A 19881-nucleotide genomic window follows, 5' to 3' on the forward strand; every position below is an offset into this window, starting at 1 on the left:
TCGCCATCTAGTATCCAAAAGAGAAGATAAGAGTAATGCAACTGCTACATCCTCCCCCTCTGGCTCCGATGACGTCCCGGCAAGGAGACAGAATATGAATTGTCTGGAAGTCTATTGGTTAAGAGTAATGCAACTGCTACACTGCTTAAATATTACATCTCCCATGTATTTATTTTTCAATATATATTTAGGCTTAAAATAAAACCAATGCATTTTATTAAAAAAAAACAGTTTCATGTTGCATGCGAATTTCCTATTTTCATTTTTAGGCATACGTTATTTTGTCAAGTACTTTTTTAAATTCGAAGTTATTGCAAACTAACATTTATTCCCAAAAGTGAGTTTTATCCCCTCAGTTGCTTGCATTAGTTTTTTTTAATCCCTTCGTTTAACAAATCCTCTCCCCCCCTTTTTTTTAAACAATTACGAGTCTTACTCGCCTATCGAATAACTAAATTTTTAATTTTAAATCTACAATTAAGTGAAAATATTAACATGAAGGGAAACACATCATTACCTCAAATGCACTTATATTATTCTGGGATTAAAATAATAATAATAATAATTGTAAAAAATAAGATCTGTCATCTAATTAGGAAGTTAAATTCGTATATCAAGAGGTTAATGTGTTATATATGTATAATCTATGAATAATTATTTTAATCATCCTTTTATCAAGACATGTTTATTTAAAGTCTATTAAAAATTTAGACGCATCTGGAATTATATAGTTTTTGCCGCGAATAGTAAATGAAAGAAAAAAAAATAATAAAAACGATATATCCCCTAATTACATAGCCATAATATTGAATGCAGAGTCTGAATAATAAGGTAGTAATTTATTTAGCAAATTTAGTGCATACATGGATAAATTCTTTTAATGTAGCTGAAAAAGCTACCATACCATATATATTTACTTTTTCTGTCGTAAATTGTAGTCAATAATATTTCCTTATTGTCGACAAAATCAAATGTTCTTCTGTTTGTATTGCTTAGTTCTAGTGGCAACTGGCTGTAATTAATGGAGTCAAACATTTTACCGAAGACTTTTTCACAAGTTTAATTGATCAAAATTTGTGGGTGTCAAACTCAAGGCTGTACAGTGGGAGCACCAAAATTTCTTAGTGGAATTCTGAAATTATGAATGAAAAAGCTGACGGTGTTCTGTGAGATCGGGATTTTCAACCTGTATACCCGATTGTTCGAATTAAAGATGACACGGCAATTACAAAAAAAAAAAAAAAAAAAAAGTTAGATGGATAAAATGCGGCAAACAGATTTAACATCTATAGTGTAGACGTTGATCTAATTTTGAGCCAAATCCAACAAGGAATCAACAATCTGTTGATCTGTACTTCCAGTAGCTTGTAAATGCAACTCAGAAACACAATATTTTAAATATATCAAATGTGTTGTGTGATTTTATAATTATAAGTGTAGTTTTGTGTCAATTTTTTTTTTCAATCGGCAAGAAAAAACGCGACTAAAATACAAATTCGATTTTCGGATATTTTTAACCACCTATCAAGGATTAATCGCTAAAAAATTCTCCAAGGATCACATGATAGATTCTAAATTCACGCTAAAGGTTAATATTTTGTAGCCATTGTACATGAATGCCATACAAGGAGTTCTCTGGGATAATATTTTTATAGAGAGTATGCGAGAAAGTTTTAGGAAGACCAATCCCACTGGTTTGCATAGTTTTGTTTGTTATACGAATTGCTCGTTAAGCGAAGCATGACTGTTTACTTTAAAAGTTTTTGTAAATGGGGCTGAAATGCCGGTTCTACGAAATGCAGCAGTCACGGTGGATGTTATTTCTCAAAAAGTTATAGTTTGAGCGAAAATGAGTGGTGAACATGTTTGGGTACACAATGTATTAATTAATCATTTAGTATGTTTAGCTTTAGCAGAAGTTGAAATTAATTGTGAACTTGACCATATACAAGGGGTATCCAGAAACTAAGTTCCTTTTTCAATTTTTGCAACGGAAGCAATGAATTCACAATTTCACACATGCATGTGCACTTTGCTGATGATTCATTGGCAAACAGTAGAAGTTATTTTTAAACCCATGAGTATTGTGTCAGCTGCAACTTGAACATTTAAAATGTTGCGGGGTTCTCTGATTGGAGATGATTTGTTTTCCTAAGTTAAAAAGAAGATAAAAAAAAAAAAAAAATTACATTCCGACGCTGCCGATGCACACATCTCACATTCATTTCTTCATTATCACAAGATCTTTCTATGACAACAGCATACTCAAACTCGTGCCTAAGATAAACGCTTCAGGAATGGTGGTAACTATTGTTAGGCATAGATGGTACATCCCAACAATGGTGGCAACTATTGTTAAGATGCACCAATAGCGTAGGCATTGTATGCTTTAGGCATATAAATGCTTTCCTAAAAATATTTTTCTTTTTTTTTTTTTTATTCCTTGACGGTAAAAAAAAAAGAAAAAAAAAAAAAAAGGCAATTGTTATAAAGGATCCCGGGAGATATGTATTGGATTATAGAAACTGCTTAGTTGTTAAAAGAAAATTAATTTTTCATTTAGAAAAGGAGAATGCTATTTTGATACGATTTCAAAGAAAAGGACCTCATGAAAATCGTATCACAGACAAGGCCTTACCGAGCTAAGTTTGCATCGTTCCGACTAAGTGCTATATTTTTTTTTAAATCAATTTTTCATGTTCTCTAAGACCTACTTCTGGAGAAAAAAAGCTACTTACCTGTAATTTTTTTTACTACATAGTCATTAAATTTTTTTTAAGTAGGCTTAATAAATGAATTAAAAACACTTTAGTTTGACATTAATTAACTATATTAATAAAAAAATAATGCAAATAATAAGTTATATTGACAACAAATAAATTGATATAAAATAAATCACATCTTTCTTAAATACTAGATGTGAAACAAAATCATTATTTTATAGCGACCGTTTGTTCTTCTTAGTTAATGGTTGCTAAAAATTAGTTAAATACTTTGCGTAATTTGATGTTGGTGATTTCATTAGTAAAATATTTTTATACTTCAAATTTTGATAGGGATACAACATATCCACAAAAAGTGGAACAAGAGTTTATTTTCTGAAATATCGCACCTGGAGATGAACTACAATTACAAAGTTTCATTAAGATAGGTATTTTTATTAAAACAACTTGACTACTGTGGAAATTAAAAAATTACAATTTATATGCGGTCCCTTTAGCGTAGAAGTTTTAACCAGTAAAACTTTTTCTCGCATTCATCTATGAAAACACAAAATTTCACGCTTTTATCAACAAATTTGAGATATGTTTTAAAATTTAGCGACGCTTATCACAAATTTGGATATAAACATTTGTCACATTGAAATTTCAATATAAAATATTCATTATATAGAAGTTTGAGAATGTACCAGAGAAGTGAGTGGAATATCAAAAAAGATCCCCGCCATTAAAGAGGAACATTTTGAAAGGTTGATTTTTTTTAAATATCGTATGTAATTGTTAATACTTTTAAAATTACAAAATAATAAATGCATTTAAAATGATTCTCAGGACGATTTTTTTTGTGAGTGAAATATATGTTTCGAATTGCCTAAGGGAAAAAAATTATTTCTTCTAACTGTGAGGTTTCATCAGTTTGATATATTGAATATCATTAACAGTTCGACCGTTTATTGCAGGATTTTCTGCTATAACCTACAAATTTCGCGGGCTAATGTGTCTATCTTTTACAACAAGAGATTTTAAGTATATCATAGCATTATCACATATGATGTAACAGTCTTTGTTGCTATACATCCTATACTGTTTACTTTCAAATTCTTTAGGTAGGGTATAATAATTTGGTTTATTTTAAAAATATTCGAACTTGTTTGCGAAGATACAGACTGGAAAGTTAAATTATTTAAGGCAGAAAACAAGTTCACTTTATAGCTTATTACATGCAAACTAATTAAAAAAAAAAAAAAAAAATCTGATCTTTGAAAAAAATAAAAAAAATCGAGATTAAACAGAGCACAATGAATTTTGAGGAAAAGAATTATCACTTAGTCACCTGACCTATCTCTACAAAAGAATACAAGCAATCATTGAAATAATTTAATGAAGATTAACCATAGTAATACGCATGGAAATTTGGTTTAAAAATACCCATTAATCGACCTAATATCAGCTTCTTTTAGAGATATTTAAATCATTCAAAATCCGTGGAAAAAATTGAATCACGTATAGAATTTAAATGATCTATCTAAACAGTAACCCTTTGAGAAAAATCTAAAGCAAAATAGAGAAATAATAATGAAATGACAATCTTATATATTTTTAACACTTTTAAAGCTCATTTCTCAAAATTTTAAATATGATTTGAAATTTTCGAACCTGAATGCGCAATTTGAATTACCTTCTTACTTTCTTCGATATGTAGAAAATACTATAAGAGTGAAAAAATTTGATTGGAAGATTTTGAGAACCCCTAATCCTATAGATCTTCCCGAGTCCGTAAAACGCATTTTTGGAGTTATGCCTGTCGGTTCGCGAACATGATTTTTACAAATGCAACAAGTTTCTGTCATGAAATTTGGTATGTGGTCTTTTTTCTAAATTTGCGTATTGCTCTAAAATTTTGGCCAACATCTTCTTATCCCTGATCATGCAAATATGAAACTCAAAAATGCAAACAATAGATGATATAAATTTATCACCTGCAGTAAATCTATATCAAATTCGGAACCCAATCAGTCAAAGAAAAGACTATTTCTCAATCCATATAACTGAGCACATGTAAACATGATATGCGCATGCAATGGCTTCAATACATTTTGGTCTTGTCACCTGTATTTATAAAATTTTGAATCCTAGATCTTCTTCACAGTAGTATGATGCCTATAATGCTAAATATTGCTTGCAGGAAAGCAGATTACTTCCAGTTGTTTCTTAAATTTGCTCATCTTTAATTAAATTAATGTTTTTATCAATTTTATTTTGAGGTGAAAACAGACTGCAAAATAAAAGAAAGTAGGAAATCATACACACACACATATATATATGTACACAATTTTAATACAAAAAAATAAAAGACAAGTATCAGAATGCTTTGACTTCATGAGTAATTTTCTTTCTTTTCTTTTTCTGTGGTTCCTTCTTCTCCACTTTATCCAACACAACATCTTCGGGGTCAATAGGCTCGATAACTTTTCCTGCTTTTGTCACGACTCGAGGCGCAGTCAGGCTTCGGAAGCTGCTGGGCGGATTCCATGTGTGTCCAACAGGCTGTCGAATGTAGCTCTCAAACTGGTGAATATTTGAGAAAGGGAAGGGTAAAGAGCTCACCTGTACAAAAAGAACATTTGATTTTTGTTAACAACGGAGCTCATAATTTTGGTGTAGCGCAGGATAAAAATATTTTCATGTTTTTTTTCAACAAGAATTTTAATAAAATCCATTTTAACTGTAAAAATACATACATTATACGGTGGGTAAAAAAAGTATTGGCAATTACCTTAATTTATTCATATTGACAAATAAATAAAATGTTATGCAATTTTAGCTGTCTTAATTAAATACAAGACATCTTAGATATATAAAAATAGTAAAACTTTTATTTTAATTTGCATTTTCTACGATTTTTTCTTTAAAAATCGAAAATTTGCATGTCAAAAAAATATTGGCAAAGTTTTAACTGCATTACTTTTATTGATATTGTTTTTTTTAAAAATTAATTTTAAACGTGTATTTTTTAAATTTTAATATTTATTTTTTTATTTGCAAATTGTTTTCTATTGTAAAACACTATGACGCCTCTTTCTCTTTTTGATAAAAACCATAAAAAAAACTACCATAAAAATGATAAAACTAACCAGTTTAAAAAAAATTATGTCAATTTTTATATGATTAACAATAAAGATTGTGATCTTTTCCAACATTTTTTAAAATCAACAAATCACCAGTTTATTCAAAAGGATACACCATTTCTGAAAATGTCAATAGTGACGTAAAATCTTAGCATGATCAAAAATTTTGTATTTAATTTTTGTATATGCAACAAAATAAGATTTGACATGACTGGAATGGAAAGTGTAAATTTCCTCCGTTGCAAACTCACAATATTTCCTTTTATTTGCAACCCTATAAAGTTAAGATCAAAAGCCTCCCAGAATTGTTTCCATCATATGATGACAAAACAGCCAAGAAAGATATATACCATGTTCTAAATGTGTTTTTAAGTCATTATTTAATAGGGGAAAAAAAAAAAAAAAAACCCAGCAGCATTTAGAAATGGACAAATTATAAAAGAATTATCATTTCTGACTTCTGGAATTTAGGCTTATTTTCTTTTTAACATTTAATGTTCCGAAAATTTAACAAAAAAAATCTTAAATTAACTTTGAAAAAATTACAGAAAAGCGTGATTATATATATTATGAAGAAATGAAAATATTTTAATACATTTTAGTTTTCATACATAACAGAAACAGATTTATGAAGTTAAAAAATAATCTAGGTTTGTAGTTAGAAGCATTTAAAAAAAAGTACTTTTTGAAGCCAATGCAAGATAATATACTGCATATTTCTAAATTTAGCAAAACTCATCAAATGAAGAATTGTACTCAATTCAGTTTTTAAAGTTTAAATTAAAGCAAAGAAAACTCCCCTTTCCCCCATCATAACTTTAGCAACAGAAAAATAATATGATTTAATTTAATGATTTAAAGAAGCAATGATATTGTTTTGAATTTCATTATAATCAAAATCTTTGTTACAAACTGTGTCCAAAACAAATTTTTCAAAAATTAATAAAATTAAAAACGAAAAAGAAATGCATTCATTCAGTTAAAATTAATATCATTGAAAAGCTATTTGATTTAAAACAGTTTGCAAGATAATATGGTCTATTAAAATTGTTTTTTAATTAAATTTCAAATTAAAATTTTGAGAACTCTGTTGTTAATGGGCATCTAATACTCAAAAAATAACTTCCCAAATTTCATGCTCCTCATTTCAATGATTTATGCTATGCACTGCTCTGTAAATCAGGACAAACCTTTACACATAAAGAAAGATTTCATTAAGAAAAAAAATTCTACACAAAATACATATATAAAAAAATTGTTATGAAGATAATTTAAAACGATGGAATCTGAACCCAGAAAAAAAAAAAGATTTGAAAAACTTAAAAAAAAATTTTTTTAAAAATTTTAAGTACATGATCTAGTAGTTCCTTTTCCTTGAAAAAACTAAAATTTGGCAAGATTAGCCCAACAATTAATAATTTTCAAAAAGATAGATGGGAGGCTTGATTTTAAATCTAACAGCAAGCAGTACAAACCAACCCCAAAAATTAAAAGGAAAAAAAAAAAAAAAAAAAAAAAATACACACAAATGCAAATAAGAATGACCATCTAAAAAATAATTAAAATTATAACCAAGAGGTTTTTTATTTTTAGGTTGCAAGATTGCAATTAGGTTTCACAATGGCAATACAAAAGTGGAGACAGCAACTTTACAAAGAGCTCTCTTTAAAAAATATCCTTTTGCAGACCTTTAATACTACCAATATATATATATACAGTACAATCCTGATTATCCGCGGAATTGGGTATGGTATGGTATTGTGAGATTTAATGGCGCAAGAGCCAAATATGGCATTACTGCGCCAAACAAATGGTATTAATAATTGCCAAGTACAATTCAGTCATACAATTTAAAATTAAATTCTCGTGATAAAATGAAAGACATCTAGTAATGAATATTAGCAGTGGTTTTAAAATTGCAACTCACATCCCAGAAAGTAAATTTTTTCAAAAATGTTAAAAGATTAAAATACCAATTCGAAAGGTGCAACACTCATAACATTAAAACAAGTACAATAAATTACAAAACCAAGTGAAAAGAGAAAAAAAATCATTGTAATCTTTTGATCCGATGTTTCTTAAAGTATTTGTTATGAATGGGGGTACTGAAAGATTCACAGTGGAAATTTTTAAGATCAACCCATTTAACTTGACAGTCTTGGGGACTTTGTTTAAACACAGTTTTATCAACTGTAGTGGAAACGATAGAAGATTCTGGAGCAGGTGGAGTTTCATCAATTGTTTCATTAGGGTTATATTCAATTGCATTATCTGATTCTATATCACTGTCGGTGTTACGATTGGATATATTTGTGGTCATGGTTTTATTATCTTTAGGCTTGGAGTTTTTCTTATATTTTTTCCTGTTAATAACGGTTTTGAAACTAGCTAAGTTTTGTGAAGTGTCAGCAACTTCACACTGTGGGATATCTTGAGTAGTGTCTTCCATAGGAATACTGGGTGAAAAGTCTTTTATAAATGATTCAGATTTGGGACAAATTTCAGAGGGTGCATAAGATGGTTGAAACGGATTATTATCAACATGCGTGATTATAGGCATTATCTGAGTGCCTCTTGTTTCTAGTGTTTTCTTGGCAGCATTAGAATAGCTGGATCCATCAACAGGTCTACGAGCTTTCACCATTCGCTTTGCTTCTGGATATGAAATGCCTTTCTTCACCTTTTCAGCAATCACTTCTTTTTCCAATATCCACGATGGACAGGAGCGAGAAAAGGACGTGTGCGGACCTTTGCAATTGAAGCATTTTTCCGGTGCGTTACAGTCAGAGTTTTCATGGCCTGTTTCTGCACAACGGGCGCAAGTTAGAGATCCGCGGCAAGAAGCTTTGGAGTGACCAAAACGCTGGCACTTGAAACATCTCAAGGGATTCGGGATATAAGGCCGGACTGCCAATTTCATGTAACCAGCTTTAATGTATTCAGGTATTTTAGACGAATGAAATGTTAGTATCAAATGCTTGGTTTCAAGGAGTTGTCCATCTTTTCGTATTGTTATACGACGGACATGAGTAACCCCTTGACTTTCCAAATCCTTGGTTATTTGAGCATTTGGAGTATGAAAAAGTTCTCCGCAAGATATTACTCCTTTGGAAAAGTTTAAAGTCGAATGTGCACTGACGGTCACTGGAAAGGATGCAATGTTTGTCATTTTCATAATCTGGTGAGCTTGTTTTTGAGAGAGAACCTCAATGAGCAAATCCCCCGAACGTAATTTCCGAACAGTTGATACTGTTCCAAGATGTGCCGATATACTTTGCTCAACTAAAAAAGGTGAAACGGAATGAAACGTATCGTTGGTAGAAGATACTCTTTTCAAAATAAAAAACTTATCGAAATGTTTTGAACATGATAAATCGTTTTGAATTTGATGCCCACTGAAGGGAGCTTTGTTTTTTTTACCCATGCACAAAAGGTCATGAGGTTCGGGTCCCGACGGCACCGCCCACCACCGAGCCCTACAAGGGATGGCAGTTACCGGCTCTGAGCACCCCAGCCTCGGCACTTACCATGGTGCTAGTCCAGACTTATACGCTCAGAGCCACCTCCAGGAACGTTGACCACCCTTAACGCCAAGCCCCAGAGAATGGCCCTTTCGCTTGATCCCTAGCAAACTAACCAAATTGTTAGGTTACCAGCCGAATTGATGCACTGGGGACCACAGTGCACCACCCTTCTAATTTGTTGCCACGCACGGCCAACACGTGGGGTTTTCGGCTGTCCACGAGAAGCAAGAAGCAAACAGAGCGGCGACAGCTTCTCATGGAGAGCTCCCTCGCTTGCCGTCGAGGGACGGAAGGACCAAGCAAAAAGCAGAAGACGTAGAGGAGAGTAAGCATGAAGGGAGTATAGATCCCTGGGAACCTCGGGATTAGGACACCCGTACTCACCTAAAGAAGGTGAGCCCCTGAGGGGCCGCGGAATTGGGTGGCGCGGCCACCGCGGATAATCCGAAAAAAGCTAAAAACGGGTATAGCGAAAGAGAAAACAGTCATTCCAACTTTGAAAAATCGTTTTATGTACAATAAAATGTAAAATAAACAGCAGGAAATGTTTAACTAACGCTTAATATTTTAGTATATCACTCAAAACTAACCTAAAATGCATTTTGTTAATGAAAACAGAAAAGTGCTTAGTACTTACGAGAGGCGTCAAGGATACACAGAAAAATTAATACATATGTACTGTTTTAATACTGTAATGTATTATGTAATTACAAAAGCATAACTGTAAAACTGCATCTTTTTGAAGAAATCAGTCATTTGAGTTTGCTTCTTGCTTTGGAAGCATTTTCTCTTTGCTTGGAAGCAATAAATAAATAAATAAATAATACTTAGTGCGGCAGGAGCGGATAATCGGGAGTTTACTGTATATATATATATATATATATATATATATATATATATATATATATATATATATATATATATATATATATATAACCAATCTAAAGTAAGAAAAAGTTTGAAAACGAAACTAAAATGAAAACGAAACAAAACAGTTTCGCAATCGCAACTAAAATTTATTACCTATTTAAACTAAAACCAAAAAGGAACTTCATAGTATTTAGAGAGCGCAATTGCAGCTACTTCTAAAACACAGATGAATTGATACAAAAGTATTAGAATCAAGTTAATAGGAAAAACAAAAATCAAATAAAAATTAAACCAAAAAAATTATTAAAAAAGAATCCGGCCTGAAGACTTTTTCAAGGGTCACCCTCAGGCAGGGTGACCCTTGAAAAAGTCTTCAGGCCGGATTCTTTTTTTAATATTTTTTTAATAATTTTTTTGGTTTAATTTTTATTTGATTTTTGTTTTTCCTATTAACTTGATTCTAATACTTTTGTATATATATATGAATCTGTTAATGACTAAGTCATATAAATGACATATGAGCAAAAGTAAAAAGTCTTCATGTAAATACATGAATGAATAATAATATTATATAATGCTAAATATTTTATATTAAATATATTATAACCTGCAACTTTAATTAAAGTGATATATATCGTAATTAGTAGTTTTTTATGATATAATATTTGCAAATATATAGTTAATTTGTAGCTGACAGACCACAATAAAAATTCAGCTCAAAATCTAGATTCAGAAATATATATAAGAAAAAACTACATTTTATATCAAAATCACAAACAGGATTTATTTTTAAAATTTTACAATTTTAATATATAATATATAATTTTAATGATCATAAAATTGAAAAATCAGTAAATAATTTCATTAAACAGTACACAGTATTTTGAAAACAACAAACGCACTATACTGCTTAAATATAAGCAGTGTAGTTAATCATTTCAAATTTAACTCCAATTAAATAACAACAACAACAGAAATCTTGATAATAATAATTAATTATTTTAAAAATTACTCACTCAACAATCACCAAGGACACAAGATACAGACTTATCAAACTAACCAAAACAATTAATTTAAATTTCAAACTGATCATTATTTCAAATCGTATATTAATATATTAAAATTCAAGATATTACAAAAAAGCTCACAATTAGCTTCAAAATAACTAAACTTTACTGCATTTAATTCAAAATTATAATGATTTAAAATTTAATTTGTTTAAAGTCATATTGTAAGATTGAAATATACTTAAAAAAATAAAAAAACAAACCTGATGTTGTGCAGCTTTTTTATCTCGATCTTCATTAAGTATGACATTCCCTAAAGTGTTCTTCTTAACTGCAGGCTCTTCTGGCGGAGGGATGTAAAAACTATTGGAAAATACATGATAAAAGTGAGTTACAAGAGTTAATAACAGCAAAAATATGGCATGAGAGTTTTGAAAAATACATTAAAATCTTAGTATTGCATAATTTAAGTAATTAATTTCATTTAAGCAGACATGACACAGGCCTGAACAAGAAAGACATCATTTATAAAATGACGAATTGTAGCACAATAAGCGTAAAAAAGTAATGCTAAAGTGCTCAAAATATTAAAAATACTGTAGAATCATTACATAAGAGAAAATTAACTGATTTCAAGAATGACAAAATTCTATTTATTAAATACTGAAATCTATGGAAATATATCATGTCTATTTAAATTACAAATGTTAATGAAAGTGTTTCAGCATATCTCTTCCCAAAAGTTGATGAAAAATTTTAATTAATCAATTGGCATAACATGAAAATAAAGGAGTACAGAAAAATATTTAGAATAAATGATTTTTTTTAAATGGTTACAATTTTTTTTATTTGTTTATATATTTTTATATTCAGTTGAAACATATAAAGAGTGGATTTTAATTCATCCACAATTTTGAAATTAAATAACTGAATTGTTGCAGATAGCACTAAAAAGAAAAAGGAACTATTGAAAAGAAATTTAATGGATATTGTGTTTGAATTTAAGAGTAGTTTAACATTATTTATAGCTTATTCTGAAACAATGGAGTTATTTTAGTAGAGGCCAAATAATTTTGAGTCATTGTCAGAAAACACTACAGCCAACATTCCCCTCTTAAGACTTTCACACCATACAAAAGAATATTTGGGCTTTACAGATCAGACGATCTACTTACAACACACAAGATCCAGAAAATCTACTTACAACAGAGTTCTTTCATGGAATTTGGTTCAAAACTTAAATTCTCCAGCCTTGAAGTCAGAACTTGACAATAAGGCCACTGAAGCATGGGATAAATTTTCATTTTCAAAGTGTAAAGTAAAATTTTCAGGAATAACATGCAATACCACAATTTAATAGAAAAAAAAATCCCCCATTTTGATTGCTTAAATATCTTTTAAGATAAAATGATAGAAGGGTAATTTCTATAGTAATAAAATCTGCAGATTTTTGTTTGTAATTTATTTATTTTTAAAGCAGTGAAATTATTTTTTAAAGAATAAAAATAATTAAATCTTGTTTAAAATTATCATTCGTCACTGACATTATTATGTAGATAAAAACACACAGTTTAAACAAGAAATAGACTTACCGCTTTCGTTTCTTTTGGGATATTTTGATTCCTGCGCCTGCCCAAGAACCCCAGCCTGGCAAGAATAAATCAACACCCTTTGGCCGATTGGCTTCTTCAGCCGCTCGCTTGTCCTCTCTTCAAAAGATAAAACATATCAAGAATTTAATAAAAACACTTTGTTATTAATGATTATTTTTACTTTTATTACTTTATATTTTTTTGACATAATAAGTTAATATCATAAATATTAAGGAACCAATATAAATTTTCCCCGATTTCATAAACATATGGTACTATTTATAAGAGACAATTAATAATTTAACATTAAAAATATTAAAGTAGCATACTCTCATTGCATATAACTGTGCAAAATTTGAAAATACTAGCTCATTAGAAAATGAGGGAAATAAACCGATTATTAAATTCCATTTTACACACCAAAAACAAGTCAAACAAAAGCATGAAAAAGAGTACAAAATTTTAAAACAAAATTCCGTTTATGAGTAAATAACTTAAGAATCAGATGTAGATTCAATGTTAAATTAAAAAAGAATATATTTTGAGAAATGTTATAAGGTGGAATTTGGCTAATTTGAAACTCTTAAAGCTACAACTGAAATTTAATTTTTCTAAAAATGTGAATTAATCAAAACGAGTTCTGAAATATAGTACAACAAGAGAAAAAAAAATTTTTAAGCTAAAAATAGCAATACAGATTTATTTTTGATATATAACATTAATGATATAAATTTCATCATAATTATATTTTAAAAAATACAAAATTTAAATTGATAAAATAAAAATATTTATAAATGAAAATCAATATGATCAAACAAAAAAATAATTTGAAAAATAAATAATTCAATTATGTGGATAATAAACCAGATTTTCCAAGAATGCAATTAACTGATATTTGACAAAAATATGAAATTCATACTTAAATTCTTCAATAATTTCTTCATCTGCTAAGGCTTCAGAAATATCCATGCCTCTGGATTCTTCATTAATCTCTTCATTTTCAATTTCATCAAAAGCATCCCCAATGGAAATACCACTAGGATTGTAAGAATCTAGATTAGATGCTTCTGTAATAAAATTTATGTCAATGATGTCTGGAATGTCTTTTGTATTTGCGTTGCTATTATCTGGCTTTTTCTTTGCCTGAAATGAATTAAAACAAATTGCAGTCAATTAAAAAGATAAGCACTTTCATTTTTTTTTTGTTCTTAAATTTCTTTAAAAAAATTATTCTAACTGATTTACTAGGTGTTGTTAATGGAAGGATTTATATGTCTTTTATTAGTAATTATTTAACTGCTTGATTAATTTCATGAAACTTTAATTAAAACAATATTTATTACTAAAATTTGAATATTTATAAAATATCAAAGGTTAAAGTTATAACATGACACATCATCTAGCGTTGGTGTAAATATCAAACTTCAAAACTTTTAATATTAATCAAACTATTATATATATATATATATATATATATATATATATATATATATATATATATATATATATATATATATATATATATATAATGGGCTACAAAATAGTTTAGTTTTAAAGCCTGCAATTACACATTTGATTGACACAAAAATATAATTTACAGCAAATGATTTTTGAAAACTGCTCGAATTTTATTTTCTCTCTAAGCTATTAATATTTTGAAGAAGTGAAATGAAATTTTATAAGTAGCCTCTTGTAAACAAATGAATAAATTTATTTAAAATAATAATATTTTCATTCAATAAGAATAGTAATACTAAAGATAAAATTCTCTCTATCATTGTCATGAAATCTTTTTTATGTTTCATAGTTTGTATGTGCAAAATTTGTAATAAAATCTATTCAGTATTTCAGATTTTTAAAGCATAAAATATACTTATAAATTTTCAGCTTTTATTATTTTTATGCTTTCAAATCTATTTTAGAATGTATTGAAAGTTCTGCAGTTCTGATGTATTTAATACAATTCTTAATGCCAATTATTTATGAAAGTGCACAGGAAGAAACTTTTTTCAGGTGAATTAAAATCTGCAACATCCAAATTTTATAACTTATATAAGATCAAATGGATTAGTTCTACTTTTTTGTTGTTCACTGACACAGAAGCTGTGCTTTGATTATATTGCGCCAATGGAATGATTAAATAACATTTGTTTAGCAGCCAGTTCTAAATAAAATATCAAACAGAAAGGCAGAATGTAAAACAAACATTGCATTATTTGTAATTAATGCTGTGAGATATTTGACTGTAATATTTATATTATAAATTCTCATTTTTAAAAGCTCATATTTTTAATAACAATAATAATTACAAGCCTTTATTCAAAGATTTTAAGTTTATTATTTCAGAACTGTTATTAATTTGAAAAACACTTTCAAAAACATGTACATTATATGTTAGTAATTAACATTAATATTTTAAATTATATGAATATATCAAACTTATTTTACTACAGGAGAAATATATAATTAAAAGTTATGCCTCTAGTTTAAATTTATAAAAAAAGTGAATAAATGATAATAATATATAATTTTTTTTCTTTTTTTTTTTGCAAAATAGTTCTTTTAGTTTAGTCCTGTATCTCTATATTAGGGTATATATTAGAATTATATTTGGATTAAACCTATTTTTTAAATGAATTCTTACCTTGGTACTTTGAGCATGTTTCACAATGCAAAGTTTATCTATAAGTTCATTGGTATCTTGAATTGCTTCAGCATTGGAAATATTGTTGCGAGAGAAATTTGGAATTGAATTTTCCTCCAGAAGTTCTGTGACAGGACTAAAAAAAAAAAATTATAAAAAAAGAATTTAATTAAAAATAAAATAGGATAGCAAGAAAATTAATGAACAATTTCTTCATATAAAATTCCCCTTAAATTATACTTAAATAAACATAGTGATTAGGACAGTTATATTACAAGGATATCCTACAATATTTTTTCATTATTTCAAAAACAGAAAGCAATGAATAAAATGGGAATGGGCAAGATATTCTCATGAATTGATTGTTAATAATGAAAGGAAAGCAATTAATTAAAAACTAATTGAAGTAATGAAAATTTTCTGCAAAATGAGGAGCGCAATCATGGATAAATATTTTTAAAGTTAGGTGAGAAAACTTAATTGCATCAATAAAAAGGTTTCTTTTCTAAATTTTTCTTTTATTGAATATTTTGAAAAATATTAAATATGATTAATCATATGCCTAGATTATTAATTCAAGTTTTGTTTTTCCTTTAGAGCATCAGCAGAATTTTAAGGAAATGACAATAAAAAGTAGCATTAAATTTACATTCTGCTATTTAACTTCCACTTCCAAATACAGTAATATCTTGATATAGTTATCATAAATTATAAAGTTTTAGAGCTCATTTTTTTTCTCCTGTTTGAAAAATTTCTAATTTTAAAATTTGACAGAATATTATACAAATTCAAGAATAAAAAGTGGAAACAAAACGAAAATTTGTCCATTTTTTTCTTCAAAAATGAACTAAACATCATAATTAATTGACAATATTGACAACTTTTATAAAAGATAATTCGAAGACAACAGAATTCATTAAGGATGCCGCTACATACAATATAATAGTCTACAACAAACAGCTGATTTCATAAAACTAATTAACCTTCTAAAGTTAGTTTTATAAAGCCACTAATATCAAAATCATTATTTCATGAAACAGTTTCATTTTAATACAACAATTTTGTATTGATGCATTAAAACTATGTTTTTTTATGTAATTTCCTTTCAAAAATTGTTTTCTCTGCCTTTCACTCAAATTAATTAAAATTCATATGTATTTATAAGCAAAATTAGATTCCTGCATATTTGCTATTTAATGGCTTCATGTATTAGATAGAATATTCCATATTTCTCCCATTTGAAATTAAAATAAGAAGAAATATCTCAATAGTTATCATTAAATGAGATTATATTCTTTCACAGAAAGTTGAGCTTTCATAAACACTGGATACTTAACAGATTTTATTATGTGTTGCTTACACTATGTCAGATGATTCGGGGAAAGTACTTCCAAAACGGATTTCATCTGCAGCCAATTCATCAGTTTCTAATTCAGTAGCAACATTCCTTTCCAAACTGGCTTTTAGTTTACTGATATTTTTTTCAACAGTGGGTAATTTTTCCTTTAATTTGAGTCCAATTTGCAGATCTTCTTTCAACCTACTGCGAGCCTAAAACATTAGGATTAAAAAAACAACTTAATATGGAAAAAAATATGAAAAATAAAAAATAAATTTCTATTTGTATTAAATAAATGAAAAGATAATTTTTACAAATTTGCATTATGTTTCAAATTAATGCAAATATCTTAAAAAATGACCGAAAATGATGAAAAATGTTCTAGAAACTTTTGAAAAGTTCATCAAATTCTGAAGAGTAATAACATTTTAATATTTCCAAAATGTTAAGTTTTTATAATACTTAAAGATCATCGTAGCTACTCAGTTTGTAAGTTATAATTGTGAATGTTTGCCTGAATTTGGTTTTGTAACTTAGGAGAGGTAAAATTCAGTAATTAATAATGTTTTTTTTAATATTAAGATAATTATAAAGATTTTTTAATATTATACTTAAACTTAATTTCACAAAGAAAAAAATATAATGTCATGCAATGAAAAATTACCCCTTCATATACTAGTTAATTAAGTATGTACCAATGATAAAATTATATATAAAAATTTCATTTCCAAGTAATTAACCAAATTTTTTATTCATATTTAATTATAATTCTTTATAATCCCTTTTGAAATAATTTATAAATACAAACAGATGTTAAATGACAAAAGAGAATAATTATATCCTACTTCTTAGATATGCTTTTTACTTTTATTTTTATGTGTGTGTGGACTATAATAAATATTCTTTATTTCTTACTTGATTTGAATTGCAGATTCAGGTTGATTAATTGGCAACATTCTCTTAATATTTGCCCCCAACCAGCAGATGAATTATTTTGCAAAATATAAAATATATTTAGAGCAAAGTTAATTATTTTAGGAATTAAAGTTTGAAAGCTATTTACTCAAAAATCTCTTGTTCTTTCTTCAAATATTATTCAATAGAGGGAAAAAAAAAAAAAAAAAAAAAAAAAAAAAAAAACTTTAAAATTCTAGAATAATATGCTTAGCAAAAGTGATTAAATTATAAGTAGAAATCATTCAGAACTTGAAAAAAAAAATCAATTTAACATTTACAAAGAGCATTAATTTGTTATTCTTCAGCCAAAGGAAATAAACTAAAAAAATGTACCGTTCCATTTGTATACTGCTTTTTATGTATAAAAGTAGAACTGTATCTTGAATTAACTTTCAATTGTAAACAATCAAAATTGTTTAACCTATGACATTTATAATCATAATATTTAGTAAATATTAAATTTAATATTTAACTATGATCAAATGCAAAATTTTAAAAACTAATTAAATACATCTAAATTTTTTTCAAAAAATGCAATTTGCTTTTATAAATGTATTATTCAAACTAATACAACCTCACTTTATTATTTACATAATTCTCACAGAACAGAGGAAAATAAGAAATATTTCAAAAAGGAGCATTTGTACCTCAGGATTATATTTTGCTCTGAGTTTTTGCATCTTTGCCCATTTTCCAGTGTTTCTGTGCTTAAGAGTCATTCTTTCCTAGAAAAAGGGGAAAAAATCATAAAAATATCATGAGAAACACAGATTTAAAGATTATGAAGTTACTACGTATTCACAATCACAAATCATTATATGCATAGATTTCAACTGGAAATCAAGATTGTTTTTAAAGTCAACTACAAGTAAGTTTGCAAACCATAAATTTAAGCATTATACTTAAAACTGAGTTTGGTAATAAACTTGTTTGTATGAACTCTTTTTATGATGAAAGTTCTGTCAAAAATTTATATAATATAAATTAATTCAGTTCTGTTTTGTTTCTCAACATTTAAGGGAATTAATTTGAAATAAATATGTTCGATTTCAATTTGATTGACCTTAAAAATTATCTTAATTATCACCACATATTAATATCTCAAAATAATTACAATTAATGTTATTGGGAGGGGGAATACCAGTAATTATTGTATTAAAACTTTTTGGTATTTTTGGTAATACCGTAAAACAGTCCAAGGAGACTGTAATTTAATTTATTTTTTTTTTAAATCTGGAAAACTATTGAAAGTATACATACATATTTTGAAACACTAAATTAATGATGTAACAGTATTTTTGAAAACTTATTAAAAGTAAATTTATGTTTCATTACATTATTTTACAAAGTTACTTCTCACCTTTTTGTTATTGTTATTTTTCAATATTAAATAAATATTATTAAGTTTAATCAGCCTTTGAGGAAAAGAAAGAGAGATTTTGGTGGTGGTGGGGAGACATTTTAGAGTTTATTGGTGAAAGAACCATTAAATGGACATACTATGCTAAGTATAGAGGGGGGATGCAATAACCAGGAACATAGTAAATATAAAATAAACTAAAAAATTAAAAATATTTTTGAGTTTAAAAAAAATATTGTCATTTTCTTTTTCTAATGACAATAAAATTAGAAAGGAAATGGTTAATTTATCAAATAATGCTAGGGAATAGGAGAAAGGTCCCCCCACTCATAAATTACTGAGCTTAAATTTTCTTTGCAAAAAAAACCAAAACTAATCAGCATGATATTTTGATGCAGACAATGGTTTTAGTTTTAACTTTCAATATTATATTTTGAAACTCAAGTATGTGTATTAACAAGTTTTGAAATTTGATAAAGTGTTTAAAGAATGTACAAAATTTTGACAACCTGTCCAAATATTCCATAAATTAAGCATAAGCTCATAACATGAGCCAAATATCATTTAAAGCAAAAACAAACACCTAAATTCTTTTTTACCCTACCTAGTTATGAATTTATTTAACATAATTAAACTATGTATTTTATTTGGAATATTTATTATTATTATTCTAGTCCCTAGAATAACAGAAATGACACTTGAAATACTGAAGCCTTTCCAAGTGATTTTTATATTTTAAA

General features: G+C 27.6%; 1 protein-coding gene across 1 annotated transcript in view; it reads right to left on the reverse strand.

Moving 5' to 3' along the window:
- Nucleotides 1-5039: 5039 nt before the first annotated feature.
- LOC129962023 (U3 small nucleolar RNA-associated protein 14 homolog A-like) overlaps nucleotides 5040-19881 on the reverse strand; it is a 36630-nt gene continuing 21788 nt past the window's right edge. The window contains exons 11-17 of the mRNA XM_056075693.1: nucleotides 18429-18506; nucleotides 16846-17036; nucleotides 15486-15621; nucleotides 13761-13984; nucleotides 12842-12958; nucleotides 11513-11612; nucleotides 5040-5327 (exon numbers count right to left, since the gene is read on the reverse strand). Coding sequence (XP_055931668.1) covers nucleotides 5082-5327; nucleotides 11513-11612; nucleotides 12842-12958; nucleotides 13761-13984; nucleotides 15486-15621; nucleotides 16846-17036; nucleotides 18429-18506 — 1092 coding nt within the window. The 3' untranslated portion in view covers nucleotides 5040-5081. The remainder of the gene's footprint in view (nucleotides 5328-11512; nucleotides 11613-12841; nucleotides 12959-13760; nucleotides 13985-15485; nucleotides 15622-16845; nucleotides 17037-18428; nucleotides 18507-19881) is intronic.

This window comes from Argiope bruennichi, chromosome 2 (assembly GCF_947563725.1).
Source record: "Argiope bruennichi chromosome 2, qqArgBrue1.1, whole genome shotgun sequence".
Classification (NCBI taxonomy): domain Eukaryota; kingdom Metazoa; phylum Arthropoda; class Arachnida; order Araneae; family Araneidae; genus Argiope; species Argiope bruennichi.